This window comes from Chiloscyllium plagiosum, chromosome 22 (genome assembly GCF_004010195.1).
Source record: "Chiloscyllium plagiosum isolate BGI_BamShark_2017 chromosome 22, ASM401019v2, whole genome shotgun sequence".
NCBI classification, from domain to species: domain Eukaryota; kingdom Metazoa; phylum Chordata; class Chondrichthyes; order Orectolobiformes; family Hemiscylliidae; genus Chiloscyllium; species Chiloscyllium plagiosum.
This window is the reverse complement of record NC_057731.1, coordinates 17,152,067-17,168,278: the sequence shown is the minus strand read 5'-3', so window position 1 is coordinate 17,168,278 and position 16,212 is coordinate 17,152,067. Positions and strand designations below refer to the sequence as shown.

The 16,212-nt window shown below is 38.6% G+C and overlaps 1 protein-coding gene across 2 annotated transcripts in view; it reads left to right on the top strand.

Annotated features, from left to right (window-relative positions):
• The window catches only part of btaf1 (BTAF1 RNA polymerase II, B-TFIID transcription factor-associated), a 126,505-nt gene that overhangs the window by 35,613 nt on the left and 74,680 nt on the right, over positions 1 to 16,212 (top strand). Inside the window, exons 5-7 of one of the 2 annotated variants that reach the window (XM_043712510.1) lie at positions 3,402 to 3,565; positions 9,460 to 9,605; positions 15,065 to 15,194. In XM_043712510.1, coding sequence (XP_043568445.1) covers positions 3,402 to 3,565; positions 9,460 to 9,605; positions 15,065 to 15,194 — 440 coding nt within the window. Of the gene's footprint in view, positions 1 to 3,401; positions 3,608 to 9,459; positions 9,606 to 15,064; positions 15,195 to 16,212 lie in introns of both variants that reach the window. The other variant, XM_043712509.1, reaches the window with a different exon arrangement.

Below are 16,212 nucleotides of genomic sequence, written 5' to 3'. Positions count from 1 at the left end.
AGGTCTTTGGACTCTTCCATCGTCAGACCACAGCGAAACGACGGTTGGATGAAGAACGCCTCATCTTCCGGCTAGGAACTCTCCAACCACAAGGGATGAACTCGGGTTTCACCAGTTTCCTCATTTCCCCTCTCCCCAGCCTGTCTCAGTCAAATCCATCAAATTCAGCACCGCCTTCCTAACCTGCAATCTTCTTCCCGACCTCTCCGCCCCCACCCCAGTCTGACCTATCACCCTCACCTTGTCCTCTTTCCACCTATCACATTTCCGACGCCCCTCCCCCAAGTCCCTCCTCCCTATCTTTTATCTTAGCCTGCTGGACCAACTTCCCTCATTCCTGAAGAAGGGCTAATGCCCGAAACGTCGATTCTCCTGTTCCCTAGATGCTGCCTGACTTGCTGCGCTTTTCCAGCAACACATTTCCATCTTTAAAAAAAACTATAACCAATGCATCCACTATCTCTTTAGCTACTACTTTTCAAATCCTTGGATACAAGCCATCAGGACAGGGGACTTTTCTACCTTTAACCCCATTAGCTTGTCCAACACTCTTTCACTAGTATGGTGGTGGTACTCAATTCCTCCTCCAATTCTTAAATATTAATGTGTTGTTCAAAGTATCTTCCACCATAAAGATTGATGCAAAATACCTGTTTAACACCACTACCATTTCATTGTTCCCCATAACTTATCTCCCCAGATGCATTTTCTAAGGGACTCATGTTCACTTTCACCTCTTTTTTTTAAATAAATAAATATATATATATATATATATATATCTATCTAAAGAAGCTTTTATTGTCAGATTTTTATATATTCCTCACTAGTTTTTCCTCGTTGCATATTTTCTCTCTCTTATCCTTTTAGCCCTCCTTTGCTGGATTGTGAATTCATCCGGCCTTCGGGGCTATTACTGACTCTTGCCTCCTTTTAAAGGCCTTTTCTTTCAACTTCATACATTTTAACTTCCTTGGTTAGCAGTGGTTGGTTTATTCCCCTCTTCGAATCTTTCCTACTTACTGGGATATATTTTTGCTGCAAGTCACAAACCATTCCTTAAATGTCTACCACTGCATGAATTCAGGATCAGTTAACAGGCAAAAATGTATTATTGACCTGTACCTCCCTGTGCTCAAAATATTCGTAACCTGGAAGGGGCGTAAGAAAAGGCTGTAAGCTGTTGGAAATAATTTACTTTCCACTACTTACTACACCTGAGTTGAGATCTCATAAGTGTAATTTTTAACTTGAAACAAAATTAATTATTTTCACTTTTCAGCCAATACTTGAGCATAACTTACAGGAGGAAAAACTCCTGTGGGAGTGGTATGCACCTGATTATTTGGACAAAATGGATTATTATTTCATTCTATCTATTAGTCTGATCTACCTTTTATAGAATTTGGTTGTTTTCCAATTTATCTTAATCTAATTTAATATAATAATGTGACTTGTATTTGTAGAGCTGATTCAGTATCATGGTGCTGTTGACAACCTATTAGTAGGGATATCCTATACTTGAAACAAGAAGCAAAAAACTTCAATCCTTTCTTAGGTTATGAAGAATAAATGATTACTCATCTTTTAATTTTAACTACATTAATCACTTGAATATTAATTCTGCATCATAAGATTCTTTAAAAACAAATGGTTTGTTTACATAGTGACATTTGGCTTTTTTCTTGATCTCCCCATAGTCTCGATTTTTTTTGGAAAGTAAACTCAAAGGAATTGCAATGCAAATGGAATAAAATTAGAGAAATACATTCAAAGAGAACTTCCAAACTTGTTCTTCAGATGGTTTCTTTGTGTCCAGTTCTTTTTTTATTGAGTTTTATAGTCTTTCATCTTCCTGAATAACATTAAAGAAATGGGGCATAACCCACATTTTCTCACTATGGATAGGAAGTCAATACCTAAATATCTGATTTAGGAATTTAAAGAAATAGAATAGAAATTCTGTAACTTCAAGTGTACCATTGTCTTCCAATTCCATGTCTGTCACTCCCTGAACTATAGTTGAATTCATGTGGTTCAGCTTTTGACCCTCTCAGCACAAAATGTTCTTTAATTAATAGAAATGGAATTGAAATTCTTCAAGGTTCCTTGGATAAGATCTTCCAAACTGAAGACCACTACCATATAGAAGAAAATGGGCATGAGATGCCAAGGAAACAACCACTTGGAAGTTCCCCTCACTTAGTGTCGTGACTTGGAGATACATTGCTGTTTCCTTCAGTGCTGTTAGATCAAACTTCCGTAACTCTGAACACAACAGCACTGTGGATGTACCTTCACCAAATGAATTGCAGTACCTTAAAAAGGCAGCTCTCCACCATCTTCTTTAGGGCAGTTAGGTTTGAAAAAGTGTGGTGCTGGAAATGTACAGCCAGTCAGGCAGCATTCGATGAGCAGGAGAGTCGACATTTTGAGCATAAGCTCTTCACCAGGAATGAAGAATCAGCTCTTCACATTCCTGATGAAGAGCTTATGCTCGAAACATCGATTTTCCTGCTCCTCAGATGCTGCCTGACAGGCTGTGTTTTTCCAGCACCACAATTTTTTTTTACTCTGATCTCCAGCATCTGCAGTCCTCACTTTCTCCCAGCAGTTAGGATTGGGCAACAAATGTTGTTGTCTCAGCCACCAAAATCCATATCATGAATTTTTTTAAAATGTAAGATTGGCATATAAAAGATAAGTGTTTTAAAAAGTTATGTTTTAGAATTGGTTGTAATTAGTTCTTGTGGAAACTAATGTTCATGGATTTCTCCTCAGTTTCCCATTCTGTGCAATATTAAATTCAGTTGGCTAAATACTTGGAGCTCGTATGTTACTGCTAACTATTCAAAATGATTCTTGCCTCAGTTTTTCAGACCCATAAACTAGTCCCTTTCTTCTCAAGTCTTCAAATATGCATTACCTTCCAATTCTGTGTACATCACTCCTAGGACTATAACTTTTCCAGTTCAGCTTTTATTTTTCTCATGGCACGAAACAGCTACTTATAGTCAAGAACCATGCCAAATATCACAGTTTTTGCCATTCTCCATTTTTTCAGTTTATTCTCAAGGGTCTCACTTTATCTGAGTATGTTGGTCTCATTAACATTCCCTAGTTAATGTAAGTGGAAAAAATCTTAAGAGCCTATCTTTTCCATCTGGTATCCTTAATTTTCCTTGCATCACTCCTTGCAAATGCCAAAATTTGATTTTGTTTTATATTTAAAAGTATTATCTAGATGTCACTGGTTATTTATTAATATATTCTGTTTGAATTTGTGAACTGGGATATTAAGTAAGATGTCCCAAAATGTTACTGTAGGTCAGAATTGGGATTTGTAGTTCCCCTTGATGATTAATGTATTCGTGAACTTTTTTAATGTGTATTCCCTGTTACAGGAGAAATAGACCCCAAGGAGAGAATAGCTCATCAGAGAAAACTGTTGCAAAAGAAGTTGGGTCTCGACATGGGAGCAGCTTTAGGAATGAACACTGAAGAGCTCTTTAATGATGAAGATCTAATTTATAATCCTTCTCCAGCTTCAACAGTACTGAAGCAACCTGTAGGTAGAACCTCGGGTTGTTTGTCTTCAAGGAATCATGCAGTGGGTTTGGCTTCTTTTGTGCTTCTGGTAGCTTGAAGTCTGCATGCATGCACCTGTTAAACGCTCTACTAACTGCTTTTCTTGCAAATGTTTTTCAAATGTTTTGATTAAAATTTAAATGCGAATGAATCTGGGCATTTGATATTTATGCAGTTTAATTAGACAACGTTGGTCTTGAGTTAGTTAGTAGGCCTTTGTAACCGGAAGATTATGTAAATGGCCAAGGTTATTTGAAAATATTCTAATTGCTTCCTAGTGCAATTTAACAGTTTTCATTTTAAACTATGATCATTTTAAGATAAATATTTTTGATTTAACTGGAGAATGGGATCATCGTTTTTATCTGCTTTATGGATTCATTACCTCCTTCAAGCATGCACCAGATCCATTTATTAAACATTATTTCTAAACTGAGTTGAGACAATCCAAAGTCACATTGCATAGTTTAAGAACCTGCAGAGAGTAGACATCTTGCCCTGGCCTGGATTTCAACCTGGGACCTGGAATATAAAAAGGCCAGTTTGATTCTGCAGTGTGCCACTTATTCCATAGTGTTCATGTAGCTTTATATATCTAAAACTTAATGAATTTAATTATCCCTTTTAAATGGAATTTTTAACTACTCCTCTGTTTAAGTTCCTCTGCACATCTTCTGGCTAGGAAGACTGACCGGTAGACAATCTGCGGTGACTTTGTCTACAAATTTTCATTGACACTTTTCAAGAAATGTTTGTGCAACAAATTTTTCTCTCTCACCCCACAACTGCATTTGGGAACCTGTAAAGAAAATATTGTTATTACTACTGTGTCACATTTAAAACTTATCATTCATTGCATAGAATAAATTGCTTACAGTGCAGCAATTATTAATTAGGCACATGTTCAATAATGATAGCGGGCCACAAATTTAAGTCATGCGATTCTACTGAATTGGGGAATAACTTTGTTTACACTGTGTAAATTTAAACACAAACATGCTTAAACTATGGATGAAATTTAATAGAAGTGATCAGAGTTTTGCCTGCCAGATTTAAAGTCAGAAACAACCCCATGTTGCCTGTTAGGGAAGGCCCCAACTTTAAGTACTAGCCAGGCATTTAACAGGTCTTTCTCAGGATTAAGGACCTGAAAAGCACAAGACCTTTAAACTTAGAAGCAGAAGTAAGCCGTTCAGCCCATCGAGTCTGCTTTATCATTCATAAGATCTTGGCCAATTTGATCTTTAGCTTCATTTTTGTCTGCCTTTTTCCCATTGCCTTGATTCCCTTAATGATTAAAAATCTGTCTATCTCAGTTTTGAACGTAGTGACCAAGCCTCAACAATCCTCTGGTAAAACATTCCACAGATTCACCACTCTCCGATAGTTCGGTTGCACGTTGGCTCAGTAGTTAGCACTGCTGCCTCACAGCACCAGGGTCCCAGGTTCAATTCCAGCCTTGGGTGACTGTCTGTGTGGAGTTTGCACATTCTCCCCGTGTCTGCATGGGTTTCCTCTGGGTGCTCCGGTTTCCTCCCACAGTCCAAAGATGTGCAGGTCAGATGAATTGGCTGTGCTAAATTGCCCATAGTGTTAGGTATATTAGTCAGAGGAAAATGGGTCTGGGTGGGTTACTCTTCGGAGGGTCATAGAGTCATAGAGATGTATAGCATGGAAACAGACCCTTAGTCATAGAGATGTATAGCATGGAAACAGACCCTTCGGTCCAACCCGTCTATGCTGACCAGATATTCCACTGGTGTGAACTTGTTGGGCCGAAGGGCCTGTTTCCACACTGTCGGGAATTAATCTAATCTAATCTAAACCAAGAAGAAGTTCCTCCTCATCTTTTATTTTAAATATGCACCTACTCTGTCAACTCTCCTTAGAAGCTTCTAAATTTCAATAAGTTTATCTCCCATTCTTCCAAATTCCAACAAGTACAGGACCAGTCTTCTCAACCTATCCCCTTAAGATGGTCCTTCCTATCAGCTTAGTGAATCTTCTGTGAATTGCATCCAACGCCAGTACATCTTTTATTAGATAAAAGGCCCACTGTTTAGTGTTCCAGTTACAATCTGACTAGTTCCTTGCATAGTTTTAGTAAAGCATCCCTACATCGTCATTCCATTCTCTTTGCCTTCCCTATTACCCACTGTTGAAACTTTATTGCTGGAACAGCACAGCAGGTCAGGCAGCATCCAGGGAACAGGAGATTCGACGTTTCGGGCACAGGCCCTTCTTCGGCCTGTGCCTAAAACGTCGAATCTCCTGTTCCCTGGATGCTGCCTGACCTGCTGTGCTGTTCCAGCAATAAAGTTTCAACTTTGATCTCCAGCATCTGCAGACCTCACTTTCTCCTATTACCCACTGAACTTGGATGCTAAACTTTTGTTAACAAGGACTCCTAACTCCATCTTCCTTTAGCTTTCTGCAGTTTTTCTCCATGTAAATAATAATATTCAGCACCTCTGTTCATCTTGTCAAAGTGCACAACATCACCATTTTCTTGCATTATATTACATCTTCTAAGTTTGTTTTATTCATGCATTTCACCTATATTATTTTGCAGACTCTGTGTCATCCTCACCAATTGCCTTCCCACCTATCTTTATGTAAACTGGACATCTGGCTATAGTATATTCGCTTTTCTGATCTGAGTCATTAATACTTATTGTAAATATTTTAGCCTGTGCATTGATCCTTGTCTCACACCACAAGTTACAGATTGCCATCCTGAAAATGTCTTCCTTAACCCAACTCTCTCTCTCGTATTAGTTAATTAAATCTCTATCCTTGCCAATATACTAACTTTAACACTGGACTCTTTTACCTTTTTGAAATGTGCAGTACCTTTATCAAGAGCCTTCTGAACATCTCAATATATTACATCCAATGCATTCTCTTTATCTATTCTGCTTTTTACCTCAAATAATTCTATGCAATTTGTCAGGTATGATTTCCCATTCATGCTGATTATTTTATATATTTCTAAATGCTCTGCTATAACATCCTTTTATAATAGACTTTAACATTTTCCCAATAACAAGTGTTAAGCCAACTGGCCTATAGTTACCTTTTTTTTGTCTCCTTCCCTATTTAAAATAAAGATATTAGATTGGCAGTTTTCCAATCCTCGGGAACTTTTCCACAATCTAAGGATTCCTGCAAAATTACTACCAGTGCATCCACTATCTCTGTAGTTATTTCCTTCAATAATCTAGGATGTATCCCATCAGGTCCCATGCATACCAATCAAAGTCTCCTCCTCCTGTTCCTAATTTAGTTCCAAGGGTCCAGCCTCCAGACTCATCAAACTAAAGTGATTGTTTTGAAAGCATATTCAAACTTGCCCCATACAGAAGAGAGCCATTTGGGTTCAAATACCAAAATTTTGTGCTGTAAGACAGATCAGAAATGCTGTATATTTAGTTCTAAATATGAATGATTTAGTGGAATTCAATGCAGGCAGTTCCAGTGGATAGAGCATGGTTTCTGCTGATATGACACCCACCCAAGATATGTATCATCACCTGAATCTCAAGCCAAAGAAGATTCGATTCCTGCTCTTCAGTCCCTTGATAGGTACTATGTGCTTATAAAGAGGAACCACTACCTACAAGGAAGACACCTCGATTATGGGCTTGATGTTGATGTTTGTTGCATGGTAATAGTGTGAAGGGGGAAGCTGCACTTTGAGATACTTTACTCTTCTAGGGTGATCTGAAGTAGACTAGGCAATTTGCAGTCACAACATGAGCAGTGTTCCCCACTAACAAGATACTGCATGAAGCCAAAAAGCTGTTCTGCTTTTTGCACAATTGAGTAATGTGGGCAGAAATTTTGTAAAGCCAAGTATTTAGGCCATGCATCCCAACAACTGAGGGAGATCGTATTAAACAGCATATCCCTTTGGCTGTTCACAATAATCAAGATGCTAACTGTATCCAATCAAGCCACACTTGCAAAACAGCCAACACAGTGACCTACATTAAACTCTCTACAATTGGAAAGTGCTTTGAGTGCAGAGTGCAACCAATTTAGGATCACACTATGAAACAGTTGTGTGTACTAGAAGCTACATATATTAATAGAATATCTCCGTTTAGCTGGGAAGAGTACCAGTAATATGCTTCACTGTCCTCCACTGTTCCACAAGCAATCGCAAAATGACCAATTTGCCGGATGGACTTATTTCAGAAAAAAAAGCAAATCACACTAGATGTTGTCCACAATTTAAAAATAACTCTACAACTTTAAGAGTAGGGAAAAGAGAGGATTTCTAAACTACTACTATACAACTACAAAAGACTTGCCCCCCAAGCGCATGCACACAACAGACAAAAGACAAATGTTTTAATACAGATACTGAGTGGGAAAAAAACAAAGGCAGGTGAAAACAAAATTCCAAACATCAAAAATCTAGACCAGAGGTGGGAAGTTATTTTCTCTCAGTTCTTTTGACTTATGTTAAAAAATGTGCAGCTCTTAAAAATTAAGGTACAAAACACTCCCGATATTTCAATTATAACACTCCAGCTTGCATTTCACTTAATAGTCCCAAAAAGAAAAATATGTGGTCTCTTTACAATGAGAAAGAACATGTACACCAGTTTTCAAGTCAACAAAATGGGTAGCATCCACTTGCTGTTTCAGTCTCAGGACAGTTCCTAAACCAGTCAAAATCAACCTGCCTCACGTAAAAGTTTAAAGTCTAGCAGTTGACTGTGAAAAATCATTAGCTGATGTGTTTTCCTTGGCAACACCAATCAAGAGAGATCTTGTGGTACAGTAGTGCTGTCTCTACCTCTGGGCCTTGCAGGCCTGGGTTCAAGTCCCACCAGCCTCAGACATGTGATGTAACATGTCTGAATAGATTGGTGGATACTTTTTAATCAATCATTGTCTACTTTTCAACCAGTCAGCACACTTGTGTAGCATAAATGTTGGTTTCCCTCTTAAATTGGTATTCTTGTGAGGGCTGCTGATGAGTGCATATCTTATGTCAGCAAAATTCAATTTGTGTGCTACTAAATGATTATTGTCAAAAGTGACATCTTTGGTCAACTTAAAGCTAAGAAAATGGTCGTTACAAATGGGTGACTGCAATAATAAATCCACTGTTTTCAAAGAAGCAAACTATGAACATAGCCGGAGGGCAACCATGTGATAAAAGCTATGTAGTTGCAAAGCATTGCTTACCATTACTAAACCTTGTGTGAAAATGCCAATCAAGAATGATTATCTCCTTATTCACCCACAATTAGCTGATCTTTACTTGTGAATTAAAACTTTGATTGGAATAATTCATCAGATCAGGGAAGTATTGCAGCGAGACCATCTTCTTGTTCAACATTGATGCAAACTTGCAGTAGAATTCATGGTTTCCTGTTTGATTTATCCCTTTGTTCCCTCTCTGACTAATAGCCTATCCAATACTGGTCTAACTGAGATAAGATAGCTTGGCAATAATTGGTATTAAAGCTGGTAACTTGATTATGTGTCAGTGAGGAATTAGAAAGCTCTCAGCAACAATGTTCTGATGAGCTATTATTATAAATCTATTGATTTTAAATCCAGAGCCTTTTGTTTTATCAGCTTATTTGATCCAGTGAAACAAATAAGTTGAATATTTAGAGATTATAATTTAATACTGTCTTGACAATGTATTGTTTTCATTCTTTTAACTTAATTGCTAACAAGGTACTTCACATAATGTGATTATATCTGAGGTCTGCCCATTTTCAAGCCTATTTAATTGTTTTATAAAATAAAAGCTAAAACCCCTCTGAAATATCTTATTACATAGTCTTTAACTGCAAATTTGACATTATAAATTCTAATCATAACTGGAGACGGTTACTTTTTTTTTAGCTTGTCCAGGCTGCTGATCTAATCGAAGCTGAATTTCAGCCTGGTATGAGCAGTCGGCAGAAGAATAAAGCAAAGAGGATGGCTAAGCTGTTTGCTAAGCAACGATCCAGAGACACAGTGGAAGGAAATACCAACAATGAAAAATGGTAAGAATAATATTCTGCTTGCTTCTATGTCTAAATGAGAGAATTAGAAACCACAATACCATTTAGACCATGAATACATGCCCTATGAAAATTAAAATTTAATTTTAGATAACCAGGTAAAATCTTATTCATTGTATTTTGAATTGTGTTTATTTCTAAAGGTGTGCAAAATTGTCTTTTATGAATTATGTTAAAGTTGAGGTGTTTTTCACCGTATTGCAAGATAAGCACACTGAACTAAAAGTAATCATTGTCTGACCTTCATTTGAGTGAAATAACTTTTTTGCTCATTAAGTATTATTTATCTTACAGCTACTGTTACGGAAGCTACATTTTATCAGCTTAAAGAATTGAATATATTAAACCAAGTTGCTTTTACTCACCATACGAAATGACGTAACACTGAAAAAAGTTGTAGTGGAAGAAAAAATTACTTATCGAATGAAAGGGAGGAAAAATCTAATGAGATAAAGGATTTTATGTGTTTTGCATTTTGAGGAAATACTTTTAATCTTCTACATGAGAACAAGAACTGAACCTAGCTTGATATTTGTATGCTTCAGCTAATAAGCATATAGTTAAGCCATGCAGAAACAGTTTTATTGCATGCACACTGGAATTGGCAGACCTGAGTTTGCAAAAGTTACCCAGGATACTTGTTTGTTTTTTAAAGAAAGTTATTATGGTGGGCAAGCATGGAGAATCGCATAAAAGGCCGTGTATTGGACCCCCAGCAGTTGGTGGTGGGCATGTAATATCCAACATTCTTGAGATCTTCCAATCCTCTAATTCGGGACATTTGTATATCCCAAGATACTTTACTCCTGTAGTACCAGATGTGTATTCTGCCCTGAGTGAATGGGTCTGAGCTTGGGTGGGCTTTACCAAGCACCTCGGGGCATTTTTTTAAATTCTAATGTAGAGTTCTACAATATCACAATGTCATGAGAAAAGTTAGTTTGGCTCCCTGTCAATGCAGATTTCTGCAAACTAATTGGTGACAATTTGAGATGGAATTCCATTGGCAGGGACAGTGGCACTAGTAAGTGGATTCTTGTTTCTGAAGGCAAGCAGAAGGCACTGGGACCTGCAGCCAAAACAGGTGCTGGATTGCTGGGTGGAGGGAGTTCAAATTTTAACCAAATGTCCCTCAGCAATGTTTTCCTGCACTGCAGACTCAGGATTTACCTCCCTCACAAACTACATTGGTTCTGGTTCAGAATGTGTTCTTCTAAGTTTTCGATGTTCCTATATCTCCTCCTGAGTGTGGTCCTTCTCAATTCTCACTATGAGAGACTAAAGGTGTGTGACTAAGTGAGAGAGTTTTTAACTGTAAGGGTGTGTCTATGTGAACACTGAGAGTATGTGCAAAAGAGAAATTATATTTTTTCTGTGTGTGTGAGACAGAGACTGAGAAAATGTATGAATGAGAATATGAGTGACATAGTGAAGGCATATGGGATACTTGCCTTTATTAGTTGAGGTATTGAATACAGAGTTAGGAGGTTATGATGGAGCTGTATAAGTTGTTGGGTCACAGCACGGCATACTGGGTTCAGTTCTGGTCACTGCAAGATAGGAAAGATATGGTTTCACGAGAGTGGATGTGGAGGAAATAGACCAGGTTATTGCCTGGGCTGGAACATTTCCGTTATGAAAAGAGACTAGATAGGCTGGAATTCCTTTCCTTAGAACAGAGAAGGCTGAGGGCAAGGCTGATTGATATGTACAAGATTGAGAGCCCTAGACTGGATAGGTAGAAAGTAGCATTTCCCCTTATTAGAGGGGTCAGTGCTCAAGGGGCATAAATTTAAGGTAAAGGGAAAGATCTTTTGAGAGGATTGAAAGTGTAATTTTTTCACCTAGGTGGTGCATATCTCGAACTCACTATGTGAAAGGGAGGTTGGGACAGGAACAATCACAAAATTGAAGTATTTAGATGATCACTTGAAATACCATAGCTGATACACTAATGGGTCAGTGGAAAATGGGACTAGAATGAAGAGGTATTTGGTCCCTGACATGGATACGATGAGCTGAAGGTCCTCGTTAAGGTCTGTAAAACTCTGTGGCTCTAAGAGTGTGCACAAATAAGCGACATTTGCTTGGGGGAACTCTAATAATAAATGAACACTAAAATAACATCAAAGATTTAGAATTCTGTTGTCAGCACATTTCTTTGTAGTGTTCCAGTACCATATTATTTGGTACAGCATCCCTGATTAAATGTACAAGATTTCCATATAGAAGGCTCAAACCAAAAATTTCAACAATCTTTTTCAGAACGCCTTGATACCAGTATGATCTGCTTTAACTTGTGGAAGGAAAAATTCAGCTAATTCAGCAAGGGGATGGGAACTCAAATTGTAGTTCCAGCGTACAGGAGTTTAAGAGTAGTGAGGTCATAAGTAAGGTTTCAAGGTTGCAAGAGTGTACCTGCAAGCAGGAAGGTGGTTTGAAGTGTGTCTACATCAATGCCAGGACCATTGGGAATAAGATGGATAAACTTGCAGCATGGGTTGATACCTGGGACTTCAATGTTGTGGCCATTTCGGAGACATGGATAGAGCAGGGACAGGAATGGTTGTTGCAGATTCCGAGATTTAGATGTTTCAGTAAGAACACAAAAGATAGCAAAAGAGGGGGAGATGTGGCATTGTTAGTCAAAGACAGAATTACTGTGGCAGAAACGACGTTTGATGAGGACTCATCTACTAAGGTAGTATGGGCTAAGGTTAAAAATCAAGAAAGGAGAGATCACCCTATTGGGAGTTTTCTGTAGGCTTCCAAAAAGTTTCAGAGATGTAGAGGAAAGGATTGCAAAGATGATTCAGGCTGGGAGCAAAAGTAACTAGGTAGTTGTTACTTTGGATTTTAACTTTCCAAATATTGACTGGAAATGCTATAGTTCAAGTACTTTGGATGGGTCAGTTGTTGTCCAGTGTGTGCAAGAGAATTTCCTGACACTTTATGGAGATAATCCAACAGGAGGCAAAGCCACATTGGATTTTGTACTGGGTAATGAACCAGGCCAGGTGTTAGATTTGGAGGTAGGTGAGCACTTTGGTGATAGGGATCACAATTCAGTTACGTTTACTTTAGTGATGGAAAGGGATAGATACATACCGTGGGGCCAGAGTTATTGCTGGAGGAAAGGCAGTTATGGTGCAATTAGGCAAGATTTAGGATACATTGGATGGGGAAGGAAGCTGCAGAGGATGGGCACAATTGAAATGTGGAGCTTATTCAAGGAACAGCTACTACATATCCCTGATAAGTATGTACTTGTCAGGCAGGGTGGAAGTGGTCAAGCGAGAGAACTGTAGTTTACTAGAAAAGTTGAATCTCTTGTCAAGAGGAACAAGGAGGCTTATGATGAGACATGAAGGCTCAGTTAGGGCGCTTCTGAGTTAGAAGTTAGCCAGGAAGAACCTAAAGAGAGAGCTAAGAAGAGTCAGGAGGGGACATGAGAAATCTTTGGCAAGTAGGATCAAGGAAAACCTTAAAGATTTCTATAGATATGTCAAGAATAAAAGAATGACTAGAGTAAGCATTTGATAAGGTTCCCTACGGTAGGCTATTGCAGGAAATACAGAGACATGGTGTTGAGGGTGATTTAGCAGTTTGGATCAGAAATTGGCTAGCTGAAACAAGACAGAGGGTGGTGGTTGATGGGAAATGTTCGTCTTGGTGTTTAGTTACTAGTGGTGTACCGCAAGGATTTGTTTGGGGCACTGCTGTTGATCATTTTTATAAATGACCTGGATGAGGGCATAGAAGGATGGGTTAGTAAATTTGCAGATGACACTAAGGTCAGTGGAGTTGTGGACAGTGCTGAAGGAAGAGATATAGATAAGCTGCAGAGCTGGGCTTAGAGGTGGCAAATGGAGTTTAATGTGGAAAAGTGTGAGGTGATTCACTTTGGAAGGAGTAACAGGAATACAGAGTATTGGGGTTAGTGATAAGGTTCTTGGTAGTGTGGATGAGCAGAGAGATCTTGATGTCCGTGTACATAGTTCCCTGAAAGTTGTCACCTGGTTGATAGGGTTGTTAAGAAGGTGTACTGTGTGTTTTTTTATTGGTTGAGGGATTGAGTTTCTGAGCGATGAGGTCATGTTGCATCTGTACAAAGCTCTGGTGTGGCTGCACTTGGATGCAGTTCTGGTCACCACACTGTACGAAGGATGTGAAAGCATTGGAAAGGATGCAGAGGAGATTTACCGGGATGTTGCCTGGCATGGAGGGAAGGTCTTATGAGGAAAAGCTGAGGGACTTGAGGCTGTTTTCATTAGGGAGAAGAAAATTGAGAGATGACTTAATAGAGACATACAAGATGATCAGAGGATTAGATAGGATAGACAGTGAGAGCCTTTTTCCTTGGATGGTGATGGCTAGCACGAGGGGACATAGTTTTAAATTGAGGGCTAATAGATATAGGACAGATGTCTGAGGTAGGTTCTTTACTCAGAGTAGTAAGGGCATGGATGATAATGGACTAATGTAGGTGAGATGGGCTCCAGATTGGTTTTACAGGTCAGAGCAACATTGAGGGCCTGCACTGCGCTGTTGTGTTCTGTGTTCACACGTGTTTTTGTACCTTTAGTAAGCCGAGGGCATGTTACTAACAAGTGAGGCTCCACCCAAGTTGTAGGAACAACACCTCATCTTCCACTTGGGGATCTTGCAGGCTTGAGGGCTCAATATTGAGTTTAACAATTTTAGAGCATGATCACCTCCTTCCATGTCTATTAACCATCTCCACACTCCAGGCCCTGTCATGAATTGGGTTGCTTTCAATACAGCCAGTCCACTCTCATCTACTTACAGCCCCTATTATCACTTACCCAGCTTTTCTTCCCCTTTCCATATGTGGATTCCATACATTGTCAGTTACAGTCACACAATTAGAAAATGGGTAACATTGTAGCCACTTACTTGAAGGGTAATGATATTACAGTCACACAATTAGGATCATTATATCTATGTTTGCTTTAGAAAATGGGTAGCATAGTAGCCACTTACCGAATTAAGAGGTACTGCTCCCACAGGATAAAAATGGTGCATTTCAGAATTCTGTTGAACAACGGTGCAAATAATATTTCTATATCTTTTAGCAAGCATGGTGTAATTAGCGGATTAATCAGCCTTCAAAGTTTTTGTGAAAATTCTAACCATTCACTGTGCATTTCAATTTCTTTTCTGTCAAAAAAGCTTCATGAATATAAAATCTTTCAATGCTGCTTTTGCTGAATGATTTTTCAACATTGTTTCAATTTAAAAATATGGCAGGGAAAATATTTTACACTTCGCCCAGAAAGGATTTTTCGCCACTGAAAATATGGTTGTTTGTCTTAACTGAATTGAGTTTTTAAAAATAAATCCAAAATTATGGAATCATGCTTTATGCACAGAATTGAGAGGATTTTTATTTTTAAAATAGCTTATTCATGTTTTTGCAGCAATGATAATGTTGATGGGGAGCCAGAGGAGAAACGTCGGAAACTTACCAATGTTGTAATTGAGCAACCAGCAACTGAATCGAAGGTTTTAATTGATAATATACTTGACAGTTCTTCTTTATTTGATGAGGTGAGATGGATATACTTGTGTGGTTAAAAAATTTAGATGAGGTAATATTAATAGTTTTGCTGAATAGAGAATAATGTTTTCTGTATTATCTCTGATTTACAGTGCCAGGAAAAGGAAAGAATTCCTAAAACCATCTATTATCTGAAACTGATTTAAATAGTGTAATTAGATAGTGATCATGTTTGTGTTAAAATGTTAATTCCTTTGGTGCTACCGATGAAGGAATCTCACTGCAATACACAATAAAGTGTTTCAGTCTTTCAAAAGGGTTAGGCAGCATCCAAGGAGCAGGAGAATCGGCGTTTCGGGCATAAGCCCTTCATCAGGAATGACGAAGGGCTTTACCTGCACTTTCTTGATGAAGGGCTTATGCCCGAAACATTGATTCTTCTGCTCCTTGGATGCTGCCTGACCTGCTGTGCTTTTCCAACATCACACACTCGACTCTGATCTCCAGCATCTGCAGTCTTCACTTTCTATCTTCAAAAGGTTAGTACAATTAGTCCACCTTCTTGTTAGTACAGGAAGCGCAGATAGGGGGATATTTTGGATGTATGTTTGCTCGCTGAACTGGAAGGTTTGTTTTCAGACTTTACATCACCATACTAGGTAACATCCATCAGTTAGCCTCTGGTGAAATGCTGGTGTTTTGTCCCGCTTTCTATTTATGTGTCTTGATTTCTAAAGGTGGGTGATATCATTTCCGGTTCTTTTTCTCAAAGGATGGTAGATGGGGTCCAAATCAATGTGTTTATTTATGGAGTTCTGGTTAGAATGCGATGCTTCTAGGAATTCCCATGCGTGTCTCTGTTTAGCCTGTCCTAGGATGGACATGTTGTCCCAGTCGAAATGGTGTCCTCCTTCATCTGTATTTAAGGATACTAGTGATAGTGAGTTATGTCTTTTGTGGCTAGTTGATGTTCATGTATCCTGGTGGCTAGTTTTCTGCCTGTTTGTCCAATGTAGTGTTTGTTACAGTCCTTGAATGGTATTTTGTAAATGACATTTGTTTTGCTGG